General features: G+C 36.9%; 5 protein-coding genes across 5 annotated transcripts; 3 read left to right on the top strand and 2 right to left on the bottom strand.

Moving 5' to 3' along the window:
* Positions 1-146: 146 nt before the first annotated feature.
* LOC108812550 (F-box/FBD/LRR-repeat protein At3g52680-like) lies at positions 147-2,228 on the bottom strand. The gene is made up of 4 exons (XM_018584838.2): positions 1,969-2,228; positions 954-1,821; positions 734-871; positions 147-639 (listed from the first exon to the last, which is right to left on the bottom strand). The coding sequence occupies exons 2-4, from the start codon at positions 1,788-1,790 to the stop codon at positions 331-333; spliced, it is 1,284 nt and encodes a 427-aa protein (XP_018440340.1). The 5' UTR covers positions 1,791-1,821; positions 1,969-2,228; the 3' UTR covers positions 147-330.
* Positions 2,229-2,876: 648 nt separating this feature from the next.
* Positions 2,877-4,440, bottom strand: LOC108812552 (ubiquitin-conjugating enzyme E2 19-like). Its single transcript, XM_018584840.2, has 6 exons — positions 4,188-4,440; positions 3,841-3,868; positions 3,473-3,700; positions 3,324-3,387; positions 3,154-3,213; positions 2,877-3,059 (listed from the first exon to the last, which is right to left on the bottom strand). The coding sequence occupies exons 1-6, from the start codon at positions 4,304-4,306 to the stop codon at positions 3,013-3,015; spliced, it is 546 nt and encodes a 181-aa protein (XP_018440342.1). The 5' UTR covers positions 4,307-4,440; the 3' UTR covers positions 2,877-3,012.
* Positions 4,441-5,080: 640 nt separating this feature from the next.
* Positions 5,081-6,884, top strand: LOC108807306 (cytochrome P450 705A22-like). Its single transcript, XM_018579578.2, has 2 exons — positions 5,081-6,090; positions 6,154-6,884. Exons 1-2 carry the CDS (start codon positions 5,140-5,142, stop codon positions 6,775-6,777), a joined length of 1,575 nt encoding a protein of 524 aa, XP_018435080.1. The 5' UTR covers positions 5,081-5,139; the 3' UTR covers positions 6,778-6,884.
* A 2,289-nt stretch (positions 6,885-9,173) lies between these two features.
* Positions 9,174-10,634, top strand: LOC108807438 (geranylgeranyl pyrophosphate synthase 6, mitochondrial-like). Its single transcript, XM_056996092.1, is given in 4 exon segments — positions 9,174-9,379; positions 9,477-9,683; positions 9,685-10,027; positions 10,030-10,634. Coding segments are annotated over 3 exon segments (1,005 nt in total). The 5' UTR covers positions 9,174-9,379; positions 9,477-9,485; the 3' UTR covers positions 10,494-10,634.
* A 2,325-nt stretch (positions 10,635-12,959) lies between these two features.
* Positions 12,960-15,464, top strand: LOC108810897 (pollen receptor-like kinase 4). Its single transcript, XM_018582970.2, has 3 exons — positions 12,960-13,829; positions 13,917-14,567; positions 14,806-15,464. Exons 1-3 carry the CDS (start codon positions 13,115-13,117, stop codon positions 15,462-15,464), a joined length of 2,025 nt encoding a protein of 674 aa, XP_018438472.2. The 5' UTR covers positions 12,960-13,114.
* The last annotated feature ends 1,866 nt before the right edge of the window (positions 15,465-17,330 follow it).

Genomic DNA, 17,330 nt, shown 5'->3' with positions numbered 1-17,330 from the left:
GGTAAGGAAAAAATCAGTCCAATGACAAAGAAGCTAAACATAGTAAATTACAATATTCATAAGAGTTAATCAACTACGTATTTTTCTCCGGTGAGTCTTCTTGATCTTCAGCAGTATCTATACATGTTATGAGAGCATTTCAACTGTGAATTTTGAAAATCAATATTATTAGGACATACAACACATAAGAATGCATTATCACAGTGAAAACAAAAGGAATAAAATTCAGAAAATAACTTTTTGAAAAGGTCCAAAAACGATAACCCATTAAAAACTAAAAGCGACATATTTTGTTCACTCTTTATACTGTAGTATAGAATTCTTTTGAAATTATTCAAACTTGAACACAAGGTGGCATGTTTTAGAAGCCTTGAGCACACCATCCAATTTTTTGCGCATCCTACGTCTATGTTTCAACTTGTCAAGCTGGTCCGGTTCAATGGGATCTGTAGAGAAAGTTGCACTCTTCAACCCTCGTGCATTCTTTAGAATATATGTAGCCACTTCTTCATTTTCTCTTTTCCAATCGTATCTTCTCCACACAAATGTTTCTAGATGTGACAACAAACATTCAGGAACACACTTTGGCTTATTCCATTCCCAGCCGAGCTCTTCATAATCAGGATCACTCCTATATATCTGTAACCAAAGAGAAAAGAGGAGTAATCGATGTATATAAATACTAGACCATTACAAATAGCTATCTGAATAATAAAACAATAAAATGTCTTACACTAACGAGCCTCAAGACTTGTAGTTTAGGTGAATGTTCGAGCATCCAAGTAAGTAGATCATACCAGCCTGGTTCATGCGTATATATCTGTAGATATACCAGTTGATAGAAGATACATCCAGTAGGAGGATATACAGTCTATCCATGAGACGAAATTAATAACATATACAAACAATGAAATAACCAAAAACAATTAAAGTGGAAATATAAAAAAAGATACCTCTGAAGCTGATACATTCAAGACAAGACGTCTGACTGAAACGATAGATTCACTGATTACATTAGAAACTCTACCAATATATGCCTCCACCAACTCCGGTGCATTCAGTGAAAACTGTGGACATCGTAACCCTCCAATCTCTAAGTATTTCAGAGAAGGAACATCTATCACATATCCAATAAACTCGGCATCATCATTGTGATCGTAAATCCTTAATCTCTGCAAAGAAGGGACTTTGATAGTGAATAATTTCAGAGTATATTCGTAAGATCGTTCCACAACGAGTTCTTCAAGTCTAGGACAGCTAGATAAAAGGTTACAAATAGATTCATCGTTTGTGTATAACGCTTGAATAAGATGCAGCTTTTTAAGAGACTTCATCGAACCCGGTGCAGGGATATCTACAAGAATCAGACTCCCGAGTTCCAAAGTCTCTAGTGTATCACAAGTACACAAGCAACTCGTAAATACGAATTCGTCGAGCTCGAATGGCTCGATGTGAAATTCGAGTGCCAATGTACGCAAATTTAGAGCAAACGCAGTTTTAATCCAATGTACAACATCTACTGCATCAGCCTTATCTGATCCAAAGCTGAGATGAAAACTCTCTAGAACCTTAGGTTCATATGAAAGGAGAGACTTGCGAACAGTCTCTGAAAATGTTTGGTGTTCACTCTGGTAATCCTCAGAATTAAATTTTAGTTTTGCCACCGACTTCCAACGAGAATGCCATTTTTTAGACAAGACACTCGTTGACACTGCATTTTTTACTGGAACTAAAGAAAGGATTTTCAGAATCAAATCTTCAGGAAACTGACTGATCCTGTCCTCAGCCATAATACCTCTCTACTCTTTGGAAAACTTTATACTGCAAAAAAAAAACCAAAGAAAAATATAAGCGTTTCAGTTGGTATCAGAATTCAAAATTCTTTTAAACAAAAGAATATTCTGTTTCCAGTTGTTGTCGCTAGTAAAATCCTTCAGATAATGCACTGCTACTGGAAAATAATTTTACCCAAATTGGTTTGCACAAATCAAATCTTAACAAGTAAAAGCCCCAATATATTGAGATTTTTGTTGTAAATTGCAGATTTTGTTTTCAGTTGGTGGTCTTTAGACATCTAACATATTTAAGATGAACCATCGGTATCTAAGAAGAGAGAAAATCAGAAGAATCATTCATGGTTCTGATACTAAAAAAACTTAAAATGTATGAAAAGATTTGAAGTAAATTTTTAGTTTTTCTTTGTTATTTATTTAGTTAGATTCGAGTTCATCGTTTTATAAAGGATCTATGTTAATGCCAACTTAAGGTTCATGATCCGATACTAAACCATATCTGTTTGCAATCTTTGTTTGATGACGTGTTTTATTCTTACTAGTTGTACTAGTTTTGTGTAGATAAGAATCTATAATTTTGGTCAAAGTAATCGTTGTATATTTTAAAGAAAATGATCTAATTTTACATTCTTACTTATCAAGTTAGATTCGATTATATCTATTTATATAAAAGAAAAATATAGAAAAAGGACATTTGTCAAAACCAACTCAAGGTTTATAATCCGAAAATAAATCATATATATTTGCAATCTTTGTTTGATGATATGTTTAACTCGTACACGTTGTACTAGTTTTGTGTGGATAAGATGACATATTTTTGGTCAATATAACCGTTGTATATTAAAAAAAAAATTGTGGACACCCATTTTCTATTCGTTGTATATTTAAATAAATGATTTAGTTTTACATTCTTATTTATTTTAGTTAGATTCGAGTATATCAGTTTATATAAATAAAAAAACTTTAGAAAGTGGACATGTGTCAAAACCAACTCAAAGTTCTTGGTCGGAGAGGCAAACCATATCTGTTTGCAATTTTTGTTTGATGATGTGTTTTACTTTGTAATTGTTGTACTAGTAACTCTAATAAAAAGGGTCTTTGATTTGCTAATATAGGCTCGAACTGAGATTACAAAGTAGAAGAAACATGATCTATTGAAAGCAGTGATTTCTCTTTCTTCTGGAAAATCATAATATAGCTGTACCAATTACATCGAGAATCATGCGTTCAATGGTTTGTAGAGCTTCTCAACCATCTTCCTGTACTCTGTACATCAGCAAACCAAAAACCAGACATAAGAAGATCATTCATTTATTGACCAGAGATGTGTAATCTTCTTATCACTATTATTGCAAATTACCTTTTTGATTGCTCCAAAGCTGAGCTGCTTGATTGTTCAATGGCGAGCTGATGTTCGGTTCTGATCAACCAAAACACAAAGAAAAAATCGGATACTGCTGGATCAAACCAACAGAGAGATATGCACAGGAAAACTCGATGGTCAGCTTATATCAGAGCCATAGTTGTTACCTCCGAGAAGGCTTTGAATCGAGAGTAATAACGTCCTCACATCGTAAGCCGATGACCATTTATCCTACAAAAGAAAGAGTGTGAAATCAGATTTTTTGTTAAAATACTACCGCTTCTCTGAGTTTTAAATGAGTTTTGTGTTGGGTTACCTGAAGAATGTCCAAGCAAATATTGCCATAGAGGTCGACATTGGGATGGAAGCAGCAAGTCTCGAACTTAACTTTGGGAGGTTTGAAAGGATAATCGTTGGAGAAAGCGAGGGAGAGTCTGTACTCATTTCCTTGGAACACAGTATCTTTGCTTCCAGTGATTGTTCCTTTCCAGCAGAATATATTGTCTTCCTCTGGGAAAGCAGATATCCCCGGATCACCTCCCATCTGTTAAAAAAAAAAATACAAACACCAAATCAAAAAGATCTGTTATATAAGCGTGTTTAGCTTTTGTATCATTCATCAATAGCCTCAGTTTTAAACCTCTACGTATAAATAAAAAAGGGACAGAGAGAGAGATAGCTTACCATTAAACCCATTAGTTCAGATTGCAGCCTGCGTGTTTAAGAGGAAACAATTGATTAGAAAATCAGAAGAAAAATAAAATAAAACAAGAAACGAAGGTTTGGCCTTTGAGCAAACAGTTCAATGCATCGTTTTGTCTCAGAGGAATTGTAACAAACAGTTGGTAGACAAAGGAGAGAAACAATCAATTTCTGGGTTCCATCGTCTCTCTAAACACAATCTAGAAGCATGATGTTACTTAAACAGGTGGATCCAAATGCTAATCTAATCTAAGCTAAAGCAAAAAAAAAAAATCAAATCCAAGGCATGATGTTGAAGTCGAGGAGGCTAAGGATAGAGGAGAAAGAACCTTTTGAGAACGGATTGGCTATCGACGGTTTTAGACGGAGGAGCAGGTTGCTTCGATCCGGTGGCTGCCGGCGTTGTCTCCGCCGGAGTGTTTCCTTGGTACCCGTTTACCGCCGCCATCCCTCGAGAATCGGTGATTTGTGAAATCGAAACGCTTTCGCTCGAGGAGAAGCGATCAGAGTGTAAAAACTAGAAAGAGAGAGAGAAGGAGCGTTCTTCTTCTCCTTTTGTTCCGGAGAGAGAGAGAGAGAGAGACGTGGTTCTGGGTTATAAAAACGTGTGCGACGGGAGAAACGACGTCGCTTCGAACCCAATAAGGAATAACGTCAAACTACGTCGTTTTTAGAGGGAAGCGGCTCTTTGGTGTCATTTTGAAATGAAATTAACCTTCTTATGTAACGGTTTACTTGCTGACTTCCTAGCATTTTTACCTAATGAGACATCAGAGTAAGCAGCCATCAAAGATGCTGGCCTAAGATGTATCATTGGAGCTTAATGCTTCGAGATACTCTTTCAAAGAAGACGTGATTCATACTTGTGCTAAACTTAATAACATCTCTCATCCATTTATGTGCTACTCTTTCTAATGTCCCCAATGATACAACCTTGTAAAGCACAGCTCAGATTCATTGCCAGTTGAGTTATTTACCCAAGTTAAGCTGAATGGTAAACATGTCATGGTAAAAAAAAAACTGGGAAAAAGATTCAAAATCGGTGTTTTTGGTGGTTTATGATCTAAACTATGTTGGATTGGGGAGCATTAGAAGTGATTTTAACACTTATCCACACATTTTTGGAAAAAATCAATGAAAATATTTTTTTTTCCATTAATTCATCTGAATATAATATATAAAATCAAATGCTAGCTGTCCATTCACGTTCATCCAAAGAGAAAACATTTTTTTATCAGTGATAAACTATTGGGACACTAAACTATTCATGCGTTCTTGATTATGTTTCATCTGCCTCTTCACTTCTGGGATACCATGGCAACTATGATCCTCGTTGACTTTCAAACCTGCTTCATCTTGATCCTCCTCTGCTTCTTCTCACTCCTCTGTTATTCTCTCTTCTTCAAGAAACAAAAGAACTCACCAGGCTATGATCTGCCTCTGAGCCCTCCGTCTCTTCCGATCATCGGTCATCTCCACCTTCTCCTTTCTTCTCTAACCCACAAGTCTCTACAGAAACTCTCCTCCAAGTACGGACCTCTCCTCCATATCCGCATCTTCAACGTCCCCATCATTCTCGTCTCCTCTGCCTCAGTGGCCTACGAGATCTTCAAGTCCCACGACGTGAACGTCTCCTCTCGCGGTGTTGCTGCCATCGATGAATCGCTCGTGTTTGGATCTTCCGGTATTATCCACGCTCCTTATGGAGATTACTGGAAGTTCATGAAGAAGTTCATCGCCACTAAGCTGCTCCGACCAGATGCACTCGAGAGGTCACGAGGTATCCGTGCTGAAGAGCTACATCGATTTTATAGCAGCCTTCTCGATAAGGCAAGGAAGAATGAGAGTGTCGAGATCAGTAAAGAAGCGATGAAGTTTATAAACAACACGTTGTGCAGGATGAGCATGGGAAGGAGTTTTTCAGAGGAGAACGGTGAGGCGGAGAGAGTCAGGGGGTTGGTGGTTGAATCATATAACTTGACGAAGAAGATGTTCCTGGCCTCTTTATTGCGTAGACCGCTCAAGAAACTTGGAATCCCATTATTCAAGAAAGAGATAATGAGTGTTTCTGACAGACTTGATGAGCTGCTAGAAAGTATTCTTGTGGAACACAGAGAGGAGCTGGACATGAACCATCAAGATAAGGATATGATGGACGTGTTGTTGGCAGCTTACAGAGACGAGGAGGCGGAGTATAAGATAACTATGAATCAAATCAAGGCGTTTTTCGTGGTAAATGTTCTTCCATATATACAGTCATATTACTTATAATAGTTCTAAGTCTTCTTATTTCAGGAGCTTTTTGTTGGAGCCACTGATACCTCGGTGCAAACAACTCAGTGGACAATGGCTGAGATCATTAGTAATCCTAACGTTCTTGAGAGACTCAGAGAGGAGATCGATTCGGCTGTAGGGAGTTCAAGGTTGATTCAAGAAACAGATTTACCAAATCTTCCTTATTTGCAAGCAGTGGTTAAAGAAGGACTAAGATTACACCCGCCTGGTCCACTTCTAGTAAGGACGTTCCAAGAAAGATGTGAGATAAAAGGGTATTACATACCAGAGAAGACAAGACTTGTTATCAATGCTTATGCTGTGATGAGAGATCCTGATTCTTGGGAAGATCCTGACGAGTTTAAGCCTGAGAGGTTTCTAAGTACTAAAGAAGAGGAGAAAGAGCTAGTACTTAAGTACCTTCCTTTTGGAGGCGGAAGGAGAGGATGTCCTGGAGGAAATCTATCTCAAATATTCGTAGGAACCGCGATAGGTGTGATGGTGCAATGCTTTGAATGGAAAATAGAAGGAGGTAAGGTCAACATGGAAGAGGGTTTTGAAGGAATGAACCTAAGCATGGCGCATCCGCTTAAGTGTGTTCCAGTTGCTAGACCTCAAACTCTTTCTTTTACTTCCAATTTGTAAATTTTCAGCTCCTGACATTCCACTCTGTAACATGGTGGGAGTTAGTTTGCCTCCATATGTATTAGTTCATCTTCTTCAAATTAATACATCAATAACATCTTGTTGTATCTTAAAGTTCTATAAAGTAGAAAAAGAAAACGATAAGCTAAAGAAGAAAATGGAAAAGCTGAAGAGAAGACACAAGTTAGAAATGACAACTAATTAACTACAGCTATTGAAGAAGAAGGTATGTAGAAGAAACATACCAAGTGCATAACTATCTGATTCGTATGTGTACATAGCTATATCCTGTTTTTCAGTCATGTTTATGTTTCCTCTTGCTACTAATAAAAAAAACAAGAACACAAGACATTTTGATTTTTATTATTCTTCTTTTTTTTCATTCACTTTCTGCAGTTTTTGATATAAAATTTGTGATTTTCTGCTAAACAAAATATCTAACTTATTACGAACTAGTAACCAACTTACCCCAAGTTGATGGTAAATTGCCAACATAGTACACTGCGAAAAAGAACGTTGAGCACCATGTGCTAATTTGTCTGTCATTGTTTTCCTTGCTCTTGAAATATGTTGGATTGAAAAAGGAGAGAAAATGCTTTACATCATTGAATTTTTTCCAATAAGGGTGCAGCAAATGCTGGTTATTCCATCAATGTAAACATTATCTGAAATATTACCAATTGAAAATAGTCTGTGACGAATTTCACCTCCAAAAAATTGTACGATTTTTATGTATTACTTGAACCAAATCAATAACTCACATTCACGTTCTGCATGTAAACCATAATCATGTTATTGGAATTTCTTTTTTGTTAAGATCTTGTATAAACTTCAAATAGCCAAGTTGAGAGCATTAGAGATGAGACAAAGTTGATATCTTATTTTTTTTGTAACTTTAAAGTTGATATCTTATTTTAGCTGAACTTTCTTTTAATATCAAAAGTTGAAAATAAATCTATAAATATAATACTTAAAAAAAATTTATATAAAATCTCATGCGGTATTGTGCAGTTATCTATCTAGTACAACTAATAAGTATAAATTATGAACTAGCTCCGTCATCAGATGTAAAGTGCAACATAGAGTACTAGGGCAATTTCAATGGTAGTTTTCTTACGGGAAAATTGTCTTTTAAATCCTGAACTTTCAAATTTGGTTCAAAAAAAGTCTGAACTATTGTTTGGACCATTTAAGTCACAGACTTATTTTGACAAACCGTTTAAAGCCTCGAATTAATTTGACTAAGCCACATTCAATACGTCGTTATCTCGGCTAACGGCACGATTAAACGAGCTTAACTTCCGTTTATTGTTCCCGTTAAACCTAAGCTACGTCATCTTAAAATTAGAAAACCCCTAAATTTTTATCTTCTCAAAATTGCAATCCCTAATTCCCCAAATCAAAAACCCAATCAAAAATACAAACTCTTGATTTCAACTGGAGCAGAGGCTCGTGAAACAAGAGCAGCTGGTCGTGAAGCAAGGGCTTTTGAGGCAGAACCTCGTCGGGCAGAAGCTCGTGAGAGGGAGAATCGTGAAGCAGAGATTTGGTAGGCAGAGGCTCGTGAAGCAGAGGTTCGGCAGGCAGAGGCTCGTGAGAGGGAGAATCGTGAAGCAAATGCTCGTGAAACAAGGGTTTGCAATTTTTGATTGAGTTTTTGATTTGGAGAATTAGGGATTGCAATTTTGAGAAGATAGAAATTTATGGGTTTTTCTAATTTCAAAACGACATAGCTTAGGTTTAACGGAAACAGTAAACGGAAGTTAACCCCGTTTAATCGTGCCGTTAGCCGAGATAACGACGCATTGAATATGGCTTAGTAAAATTAATTCGAGGCTTTAAACGGTTTGTCAAAATAAGTCTGTGCCTTAAATGGTCCAAGCAATAGTTCAGGTTTTTTTTGAACCAAATTTGAAAGTTGAGGATTTAAAAGACAATTTTCCCGTTTTCTTACCATGAAATTCTCAAATTATAGATTGGTGTATGTTATTCTAGTATTTTACCATGAATATCTCATTTAACATTTTGTTGATTGAGTTTTCAAGAATTTTAGTATACTCTTAATTAAATAATAGCTTATATATACATTAACATATAACTTAACAACTCCCTGGTAAAAGACAACCATTTAAAGTTCTTTTAGATATAAACTTTTTTTGATCGAAGTTCTTTTAAATATAAACAAAACTTCAATTCTCAAAGAGAAAACACAGAAGTTTTCGGTAACGTGATTTGATTCGAAGATGAGCACGTTAACCGCAATGGATCCAAAAAGATGAGTCTTGATATATATTAAAATAATAAAAAGTAGGAGAGAGTGTGGAGAAAAGAGGAGATCCAAGATACTCTCAGGTTAAAAAAAAAAAACTTAAAATATTAATAAAATAATGCTGAAAGATTCAACTAAAGAAATCATTTCCTGATGATGGTAGGGTCAAAGTCACTATAATTCATTATACATATACACAAAAGCAAAGCGAGTGTTAAAAAAAAATACAGAAAGCAAAGCTCTCACACAACTCTTTTTTTTTTTTTTTTTGTAAACTAGCTCTCACACAACTTGAGAATCTTTCGTGTGTGTGTTTTCTCTTTGTGTCTTTTGGTAAGGTGTTTTTTCTTTGTTAATAGAACCTCTTGTGTTTAACACTTTCACTGACAAATCTCCATATTTTCTTCTCCACTCGTTTCTTATCTTAAAGATTAGAGAAATGCGTTACACTGCGGTAACGGTTCCACTTGCATCTTTATCGAAGTTCCAACATCGAAGTTTCTCTACTGCCTCGAACTCAAGTGCGGCTGCGGGCTTCGATTTCATCAACTATATGGCAAGTAAGGCTAAATCAATCAACAAGGCACTAAACGACGCCGTTCCACTCTGCACTACCAAGTACCAACCCATTCGCACACAAGATCCGCGAGGCAATGAGATACTCCCTGCTCTCTAACGGCAAACGCGTCAGTCCCGTGCTCTGCCTCGCAGCTTGCGAGCTCGTAGGTGGCCACGAATCAACCGCTATGCCCGCCGCTTGCGCCGTCGAGATGATCCATGCATCGTCGCTTATCCAAGACGATCTTCCTTGTATGGACGACGAAAGCCTCCGTCGAGGAAAACCCACTAACCACAAGATATGCCGCGAAGACGTGGCGATCTTAGCCGCAGACGCGTTTTTAGCTCTCGCCGTAACGCACACGCTGGCAGCAACGTCTGAAAACGTTCCCCCGTCGAGGGTTTCGAGAGCTGTGTTTGAGATGATGCCGTCGGAACTGACGGTCTCGTGGCGGGTCAAGCGGCGGATCTGGCCGGAGAGAAGATGGTTTTGGTGGAAAACGATAAAGGATTGAAGTATCTTGAGTTTATACATATTCATAAAACGGCGGCGTTGCTCGAAGCGCCGGTCATGGGATGTATAGTGGGAGGTGGGTCTGATGAGGAGGTTGAGAGACTTCGAAGATATGCGAGATGCGTTGGGTTGATGTATCAGGTGGTGGACGATGTGCTTGATGTAACGAAGTCGTCGGAGGAGCTAGGGAAGACCGCTGGTAAAGATTTGATCGCCGGGAAGCTGACGTATCCGAGAGTGATGGGAGTGGTGAAGTCGAGGGAATATGTGGAGAAGTTGAACAGAGAAGCGTGTGAACATCTTCAAGGGTTCGATTCAGACAAGGTGGCTCCTCTGTTGTCTCTTGCTGATTACATTGTCAACAGACAAAAGTGACGTGGCGGATTGTTATTGCTTTGAATACTCTACAATAATTTTTTTAGTCAATAAATGTATCAAGTGTCGAGTATCTTTTTCGTTTCCTTTTGTCAACATCCGGTGAAAAAAAAAAAAAAAAAAAAAAAAAAAAACATCCGGTGAAAGAAGGTTTAAATAGAAAAACCGAGATTAACCTTCACGTCAGTCCGGCCGTTAATTTTTTATCTTTCTATAAATTGATATTTTCTTTTTTTATTAGTGTTATATATTTTATATATGTTATCATATAATCAATTTTTTAGATAGGTATTTAAATATTTTTGCGTTTTAATACATTAGAATCGCGAACTCTAATTAAATTGGATAATATAGTTATTTTTAGTTTGGATTCAAAATAGAGCCGAATTGGTTAATATTACTTTTGATACAAATATCTGAAACTATTTCAAAACATTAGTTTTTAGATATTTTTTAGATTTTTATACATCAAAACTGAATTCATTCGAATTTAGGAAGATCTAACTAGAATCCACCCGAAAATTCATAATAATCAAACGGAACTTAATTTCAAAACAAAAAAAATCAGATATCTGAAAGAAACAATACATATCTGAACTGATGTCCTAATGTCTATGCTTAACTGATTCTATAAATAGGCCTGGGCGTTCGGGTACCCATTCGGGTACGGGTCGGTTCTTTCGGGTATCGGGTTTTTCGGGTTTGGAAATTAAAACCCATTCGGGTATTATAAAATTTCGGATCGGGTTCGAGTCGGATCTTTCCGGGTTCGGGTGGGTTCGGTTCTGATGTAAAGGAACCTGAAAATAACCGAATAACCAATGTATCCGTAACGGGTTCGGATAATAGTACCCAAAATAACCATATTACCCGATTCGGTTCGGGTATTTTGTATCCAAACTACTCAGATGTACCAAAAAATAACCAAAAATACTCATTTGACACAGTTTTGTTTAAGTACTTCTATCCAAACTACAATATTTTATCCGAAAATACACAAAATTATTGAAAATAACTAATATATTAAATTTATAATTAAAATTAAAATAATTATACATATAATTATAAATAATATTTTGAAATCTATATTTTATTTCGGATATCTTCGGATACCCATTCGGTTTTCGGTTCGGGTCGGGTTGGATACCGGTTCTTCGGATACAACAGTTTAGGACCCAAACGGTTATTTCTGAAGAACCGAGTAGACCCGATACCCTGATTTTTCGGGTCGGTTCCGGTTCGGGTCCTCGGGTCCGGTTTTTGTGCCCAGGCCTACTATAAACAAATAAAAAGAATTTTGTCAAACATTTTGAATTCTCGTTACAAATATAACAATTTCATTCAAATATTTCAAATTATTATGGTTAATATGTAAATATATTCAAAATATATAATAAAACACTACTAAATATGTAAATTATGTTTAGTAATTCTGTAATAAATGATGATAAATTATTTAGAAAATACAATAAATAAAGTGGTTATCCCTTACTTATTAATAGAAAAATATTTTTAAAAAATAATTAAATTATATATAATCATTTTAATTTTTTAATATATTCTAAATGTAAATGCTCATTACTCAATTCAATTGCTTGGCTAACATTTGTGTTTTAGGGTGGAAGGGTTAATAGAGATGCACTGCACTGGTGATGGTGGTGGGAACTATGAAGGTTGTTATCGGGTAAGCAAAACCAAAAGCATAATGTATCATTGGGTAAGCAAAATTGTAATGTGTTGAACCAATCTTTTAATTTTCTTTTTATAATAGAGATCACCAACTGAACCCACAACCACATTTATTAAAGGATTCGATGCACAAATAAAACATTAATTCATTTTCAACTGGCAAACAAATGCTCAAAAAGGTCGAACCACCATATGTAAATGTTCTTCCGGAGTATACAAAGTATCTACATCTGGTTTGAGGCTTAGCCTATATGAACTTTTGCTTGCCAGATGATGATGAATATTTTATTTGTGCATGCAAAAGCAAAAGCTGAGACTGGCCGGTTGCACTGCAGAAGGTAAATTACACATAAACAAGAGATTGATTAATATTTTGTTTTCTAGGATTTCGTCCATGATCTGTCTAAACAACATCATATTTTGTGTGCTTGTTACTGCTAACATGAGAAATATGAAATAACATTTAATGAAGAGAAAAAAAAAACATTGTTGTCAAGAGGAGAGAATCTTAATTTTCTATTTCTGGTTGTTTGAAAATAGCTCAGTATCACATTTTATGATTATCAAAATCATATAAAACTCTCCAATATATTTGTAGATGCATACCAATAGTTGGTTAGAACAAACAAATGACAAATCACATTAACAACGATTGTATAACTAAAAACAAGAAAAATCCTATGGTTACCCTAAGATCTCTCTAAAATCTAAATAATCTTTAGACAAAACAAAGGAGATCAAAAACAACTTTGCATATTGACATAGTTGGGTTTTGTCTATTCTTGGTGAGGTTTTGTCCTCTCTCTCTTCTGTTCATACATTTTTTTTCTCTCTCTCTCTTCCAGAAACGAAAAGAGAGAAAAATATTATTTCTGATCGAAAAAGAAGAATTTTCTTCTCGAAGAACCAATCAATAGGGTGTGTTAGCTGCAATGCTAACTTGGGAGAGCCAGGTTAGGCTTGCAAGCAACACCGCCTTGACGAAGAAGCTAGCCTTCATTACATTCATCATCATTGTGTTATGTCCCATCACAATGGTCATCTCTCAGGAGAACAAGGTTGTGCCAGGTTCAGACGCAGATTCCCTCTTGAGATTCAAAGACACTTTAGCAAACGCTTCTTTCATTAGCAGTTGGGACCCTTTAACACCGCCTTGCAAGAAAAAGTCATCAAACTGGTTCGGTGTTCTCTGTTTCAACGGACATGTTTGGGGCCTACAGCTCGAAGGAATGGGTTTCACCGGGAAGCTAGACCTTGAACCACTGACTCCTATCAAGGACCTAAGAACCTTAAGCTTCATGAACAACGATTTCGACGGTGCCATGCCGTCTGTCAAGAAACTCGTCTCGTTGAAGTCATTGTACTTGTCCAACAACAGGTTTTCAGGGGAGATACCCGCCGATGCGTTTGAAGGTATGAATCATTTGAAAAAACTTTTGCTGGCGAACAACGCCTTTCGTGGGAACGTCCCTTCTTCTTTAGCTTCTTTGCCATTGCTTCTCGAGGTGAGGCTTAATGGTAACCAGTTCCAAGGGGCGATACCTGATTTTAAACAGAAAGATCTTAAGTTAGCTAGCTTCGAGAACAATGACCTCGAAGGACCTATACCTGAAAGCCTACGCAACATGGATCCTGGCTCTTTTGCTGGTAAAAAAAACTAAACAAACATTTCAAGATCTACACATGAGTTCTTGAATTTGAAATTTTTCTTGTTATTTTTTTTGAACATTGCAGGGAACAAGGACTTGTGTGATCCTCCATTAAGCTCATGCTCAGGAGATCCATGGTTTTTTCTGAATCCTCCTTCTACTTCCACGGATAACAAGAACAAGAGCAACTCTTACTACACGATTGCAATCGTTTTGATTGTCATTGGTGTAATACTAGTGATCATCTCTTTTGTGGTTTGTGTCTTTCACACCAGAAAACAGAAGTGCTTGTCGGCTTATCCATCCGCGGGGCAAGACAGGACATATAAATACAGTTATGCTCAGCCCGCTGACACGGAGAGAGCAGCGGAGTCTGTTACTAGCTACACCACTAGGAGAGTAACAGCACCGGAGCAGGACAAGCTCTTGTTTCTCCAAGAAGACATTCAGAGATTCGACCTTCAAGATCTTCTAAGAGCTTCTGCTGAAGTTCTTGGGAGTGGATGCTTTGGCGCTTCTTATAAAGCTGGGATAAGTAGCGGCAAGACGCTGGTCGTGAAGAGGTATAAACATATGAACAACGTGGGAAGAGATGAGTTTCATGAGCATATAAGAAGGTTAGGGAAGCTGAGCCATCCGAATCTGTTGCCTCTTGTGGCTTACTATTACCGTAGAGAAGAGAAGCTTTTGATCGCTGAGTTCATGCCTAACCGTAGCTTGGCAAGCCATCTTCACGGTATCACTTTTATCAATCATCATAACAGCTTTTTTTTTTGAAGGAATGCTAAATTTATTCGATTCAAAAGTTTTGAACAATGAATGCGTCTCTACTTCAAAACATTTTTCAGGCTAACTAATAATTTCTGAGATTACAAGTGCACAGATTGTTAACTTGTGTGACAAGCAAGTTATTATTTTTTTATAAAAATGATAAAAAAAAAAAAAGACATGATAAAAATGCTCTGTTGTTTCAGCGAATCATTCTGTGGATCAACCTGGATTGGATTGGCCAACAAGGCTAAATATTATACAAGGAGTGGCTAAGGGTTTAGGTTACTTGTTCAAGGAGCTACCAACATTGACCATCCCTCACGGTCATCTCAAGTCATCCAACGTCGTTCTTAACAAATCATTTGAGCCTCTCTTAACAGACTACGCGCTAAGACCAGTGATGAACTCAGAGCAGTCTCATAACCTAATGATCTCTTATAAATCACCAGAGTACAGCTTGAAAGGACATATAACCAAGAAGACCGATGTTTGGTGCCTCGGGGTCCTGATCTTGGAGCTTATAACTGGTAGGTTCCCTGAGAATTATCTAAGTAAAGGGTACGATGCTAACATGAGCATTGTGACTTGGGTGAGTGACATGGTGAGGGAGAAGAAAACAAGTGACGTGTTTGACAAGGAAATGATTGGGAAGAAGAACTGTAAAGCAGAGATGCTAAGCCTGTTGAAAATAGGGTTGAGCTGTTGCGAAGAAGATGAAGAGAGGAGGATGGAGATGAGAGATGCTGTGGAGAAGATAGAGAGGTTAAGAGAGTCTTCTGATACTGACTTCGAAGATTCTATCAATGTCTTTGCTTCTCGGTTGATAGAAGATGCTGACGTTGGTTTTGCTGTGAATCGATGATGAGTTTGGTCAGAGTCTTGTGATCAATGGAAGAGTTTGAAAAAAAAAAAACAATTTGTTATGTTGATGTAAGAAAACAATTTGTTAACTTTTCCAGCTTTATAAAATCACTCTCTGTTCGTGTAAATTATTTTGCATAGTTTTATAAAGTTTACTCATTTCTCAACATATATGATTATTATAACATTACAAGACTCTATCGTATACATGATACATGAATCTATGCATGAAATTAGAAAATTTTCTTGAGAAAAGCTGCAATAATGAAGCCATCCAAGAAGATAGAGAAGGCCAAGATTCTTGGAGAGCAAGCTACTCTGTAATTGATGAAGTTCCAAAAGGAAAACGTGAAGAAGAAGTATGTGAATTTAGGGTTAGTATCTGTAGCAGTGGATGAAGATAAAAGGAAGCCAACATGCTCTCAAATGGGCAGCTGATCATCTTGTCTTCAAAGGACAAACTATCATCCTCCTCCATGTTCTTCAAGAACAGACAATAGTGCACCGTGATCTGAAACCAGGAAACATTTTGATTTACCAGAACTACCTAAGCAAACTAGTCCCTGAAGTTGCAGAAAACGTCACTTAGTGCCATGTCACGACAACTGCTGGTACTTTATACCATATTGACCCGGAGTACCAACAAGCAAGAATGCTTGGTGTGAATTACCAACAAGCAGTAATGCTTGGTGTGAAGCCAGATGTCTACTCCTTTGGTATCTTGCTTCTCGAGCTGCTCACAGCGAAAAGACCTACTAGTTTGGCTTATAACGTTGAGCAAGCGATGGACCAAGGGACATTCAAGGATATGTTAGACTCAGCAGTTCATAAATGGCAAGCTTTGTCTTTGGCAAAGGTTGCGCTTAAATATGCACAGCTGAGTAGGAAAGACCGACCAAACCTAGGGAAATAATTTTTACCCGAGCTCATTAGTCTGAGAGCTCTTGCAGATGCCAGTATCGAGTGGATCATGCTCATCTATAGCAGAGGCCTATCACCAAATCATAGCTTAGTCTCCTTACCGCCAGCTGTAAGTACTGAAGAATGCGAAGTGTTTAAACATTTTGGTTATATCCACATGATTATCCTGAGTTTTAAACATTTTGGTTTTATCCTATATTTTAAAATAAAAATCTTTTAAATGTTGCACAATGAAATGACTGTGATATCGGGTGGCTCGTACTTATCTATACTATTAAAAGGGAAGCAGTCTTGAAAACTCGACTTATAAAAGTTGTTTGGACCTTTTTATTACACTTATTTTTGGTATTCCCTTTATTTTTTCTAACTATGTAACATTATAATTAGTTTATAAGATCCTCCTAAGATTTTGTCATTATTTTGCTTTAATAAACGTACTAAAACATTAACTAATCATAAACGGCTTATAGGGCCATTAGTTATGTATCAAAGTCCTTGAGACTTGGACATTACGTTGCTGGTATCCAACCTACACTTTTGAAAAGGAACGTTAATATGCATTCAGTAAAGACATCTACAATTTTGGTATCTTTTGAGCATTTTAAAAATTTAATTATATTGAAACATCGAAGTGTTACAAAAACAAATTACAACATATGCCACTTTTGTTTTTTATATCTAACAATATTTATCATCTTCAACCATAATTAATTGAAGATGCATTCAATTAAAAATTGAGGGACGAGTGGAGAGCTGTTCTTAATGAGCACATTAAAGTGCTTTCGTCAATTCAGCCGTCATCTGTAACGTCTCCGGTTCCATTCGTCAGCAAGCCACATCGTCTGATAAGATACTGGATCTGGGTTCCAAGAGGATGTGTTCCGGTAACTATTGGTGAACGAAGCTTCAACGGTGGTAGGATGAACATACTGTAGTGGCAGAGTCT

Source organism: Raphanus sativus, unplaced genomic scaffold (assembly GCF_000801105.2).
Source record: "Raphanus sativus cultivar WK10039 unplaced genomic scaffold, ASM80110v3 Scaffold0123, whole genome shotgun sequence".
Lineage (NCBI taxonomy): Eukaryota > Viridiplantae > Streptophyta > Magnoliopsida > Brassicales > Brassicaceae > Raphanus > Raphanus sativus.
Note: the sequence above shows the minus strand (reverse complement) of the source record. Positions and strands in the feature narration are given on the sequence as shown.

Coding starts and splice junctions, on each gene's coding strand:
- LOC108810897 (XM_018582970.2), top strand. CDS start 13,115: ATGCTAACTTGGGAGAGCCAGGTTAGGCTTGCAAGCAACACCGCCTTG. Junction 13,830..13,916: donor GGATCCTGGCTCTTTTGCTG/GTAAAAAAAACT, acceptor TGAACATTGCAG/GGAACAAGGACTTGTGTGAT. Junction 14,568..14,805: donor CTTGGCAAGCCATCTTCACG/GTATCACTTTTA, acceptor CTGTTGTTTCAG/CGAATCATTCTGTGGATCAA.
- LOC108812550 (XM_018584838.2), bottom strand. CDS start 1,790: ATGGCTGAGGACAGGATCAGTCAGTTTCCTGAAGATTTGATTCTGAAA. Junction 872..953: donor TGAATGTATCAGCTTCAGAG/GTATCTTTTTTT, acceptor TCTCATGGATAG/ACTGTATATCCTCCTACTGG. Junction 640..733: donor AAGTCTTGAGGCTCGTTAGT/GTAAGACATTTT, acceptor CTTTGGTTACAG/ATATATAGGAGTGATCCTGA.
- LOC108807306 (XM_018579578.2), top strand. CDS start 5,140: ATGTTTCATCTGCCTCTTCACTTCTGGGATACCATGGCAACTATGATC. Junction 6,091..6,153: donor AAATCAAGGCGTTTTTCGTG/GTAAATGTTCTT, acceptor TTCTTATTTCAG/GAGCTTTTTGTTGGAGCCAC.
- LOC108812552 (XM_018584840.2), bottom strand. CDS start 4,306: ATGGCGGCGGTAAACGGGTACCAAGGAAACACTCCGGCGGAGACAACG. Junction 3,869..4,187: donor AGCCAATCCGTTCTCAAAAG/GTTCTTTCTCCT, acceptor TTAAACACGCAG/GCTGCAATCTGAACTAATGG. Junction 3,701..3,840: donor CTGAACTAATGGGTTTAATG/GTAAGCTATCTC, acceptor TTTTTTTAACAG/ATGGGAGGTGATCCGGGGAT.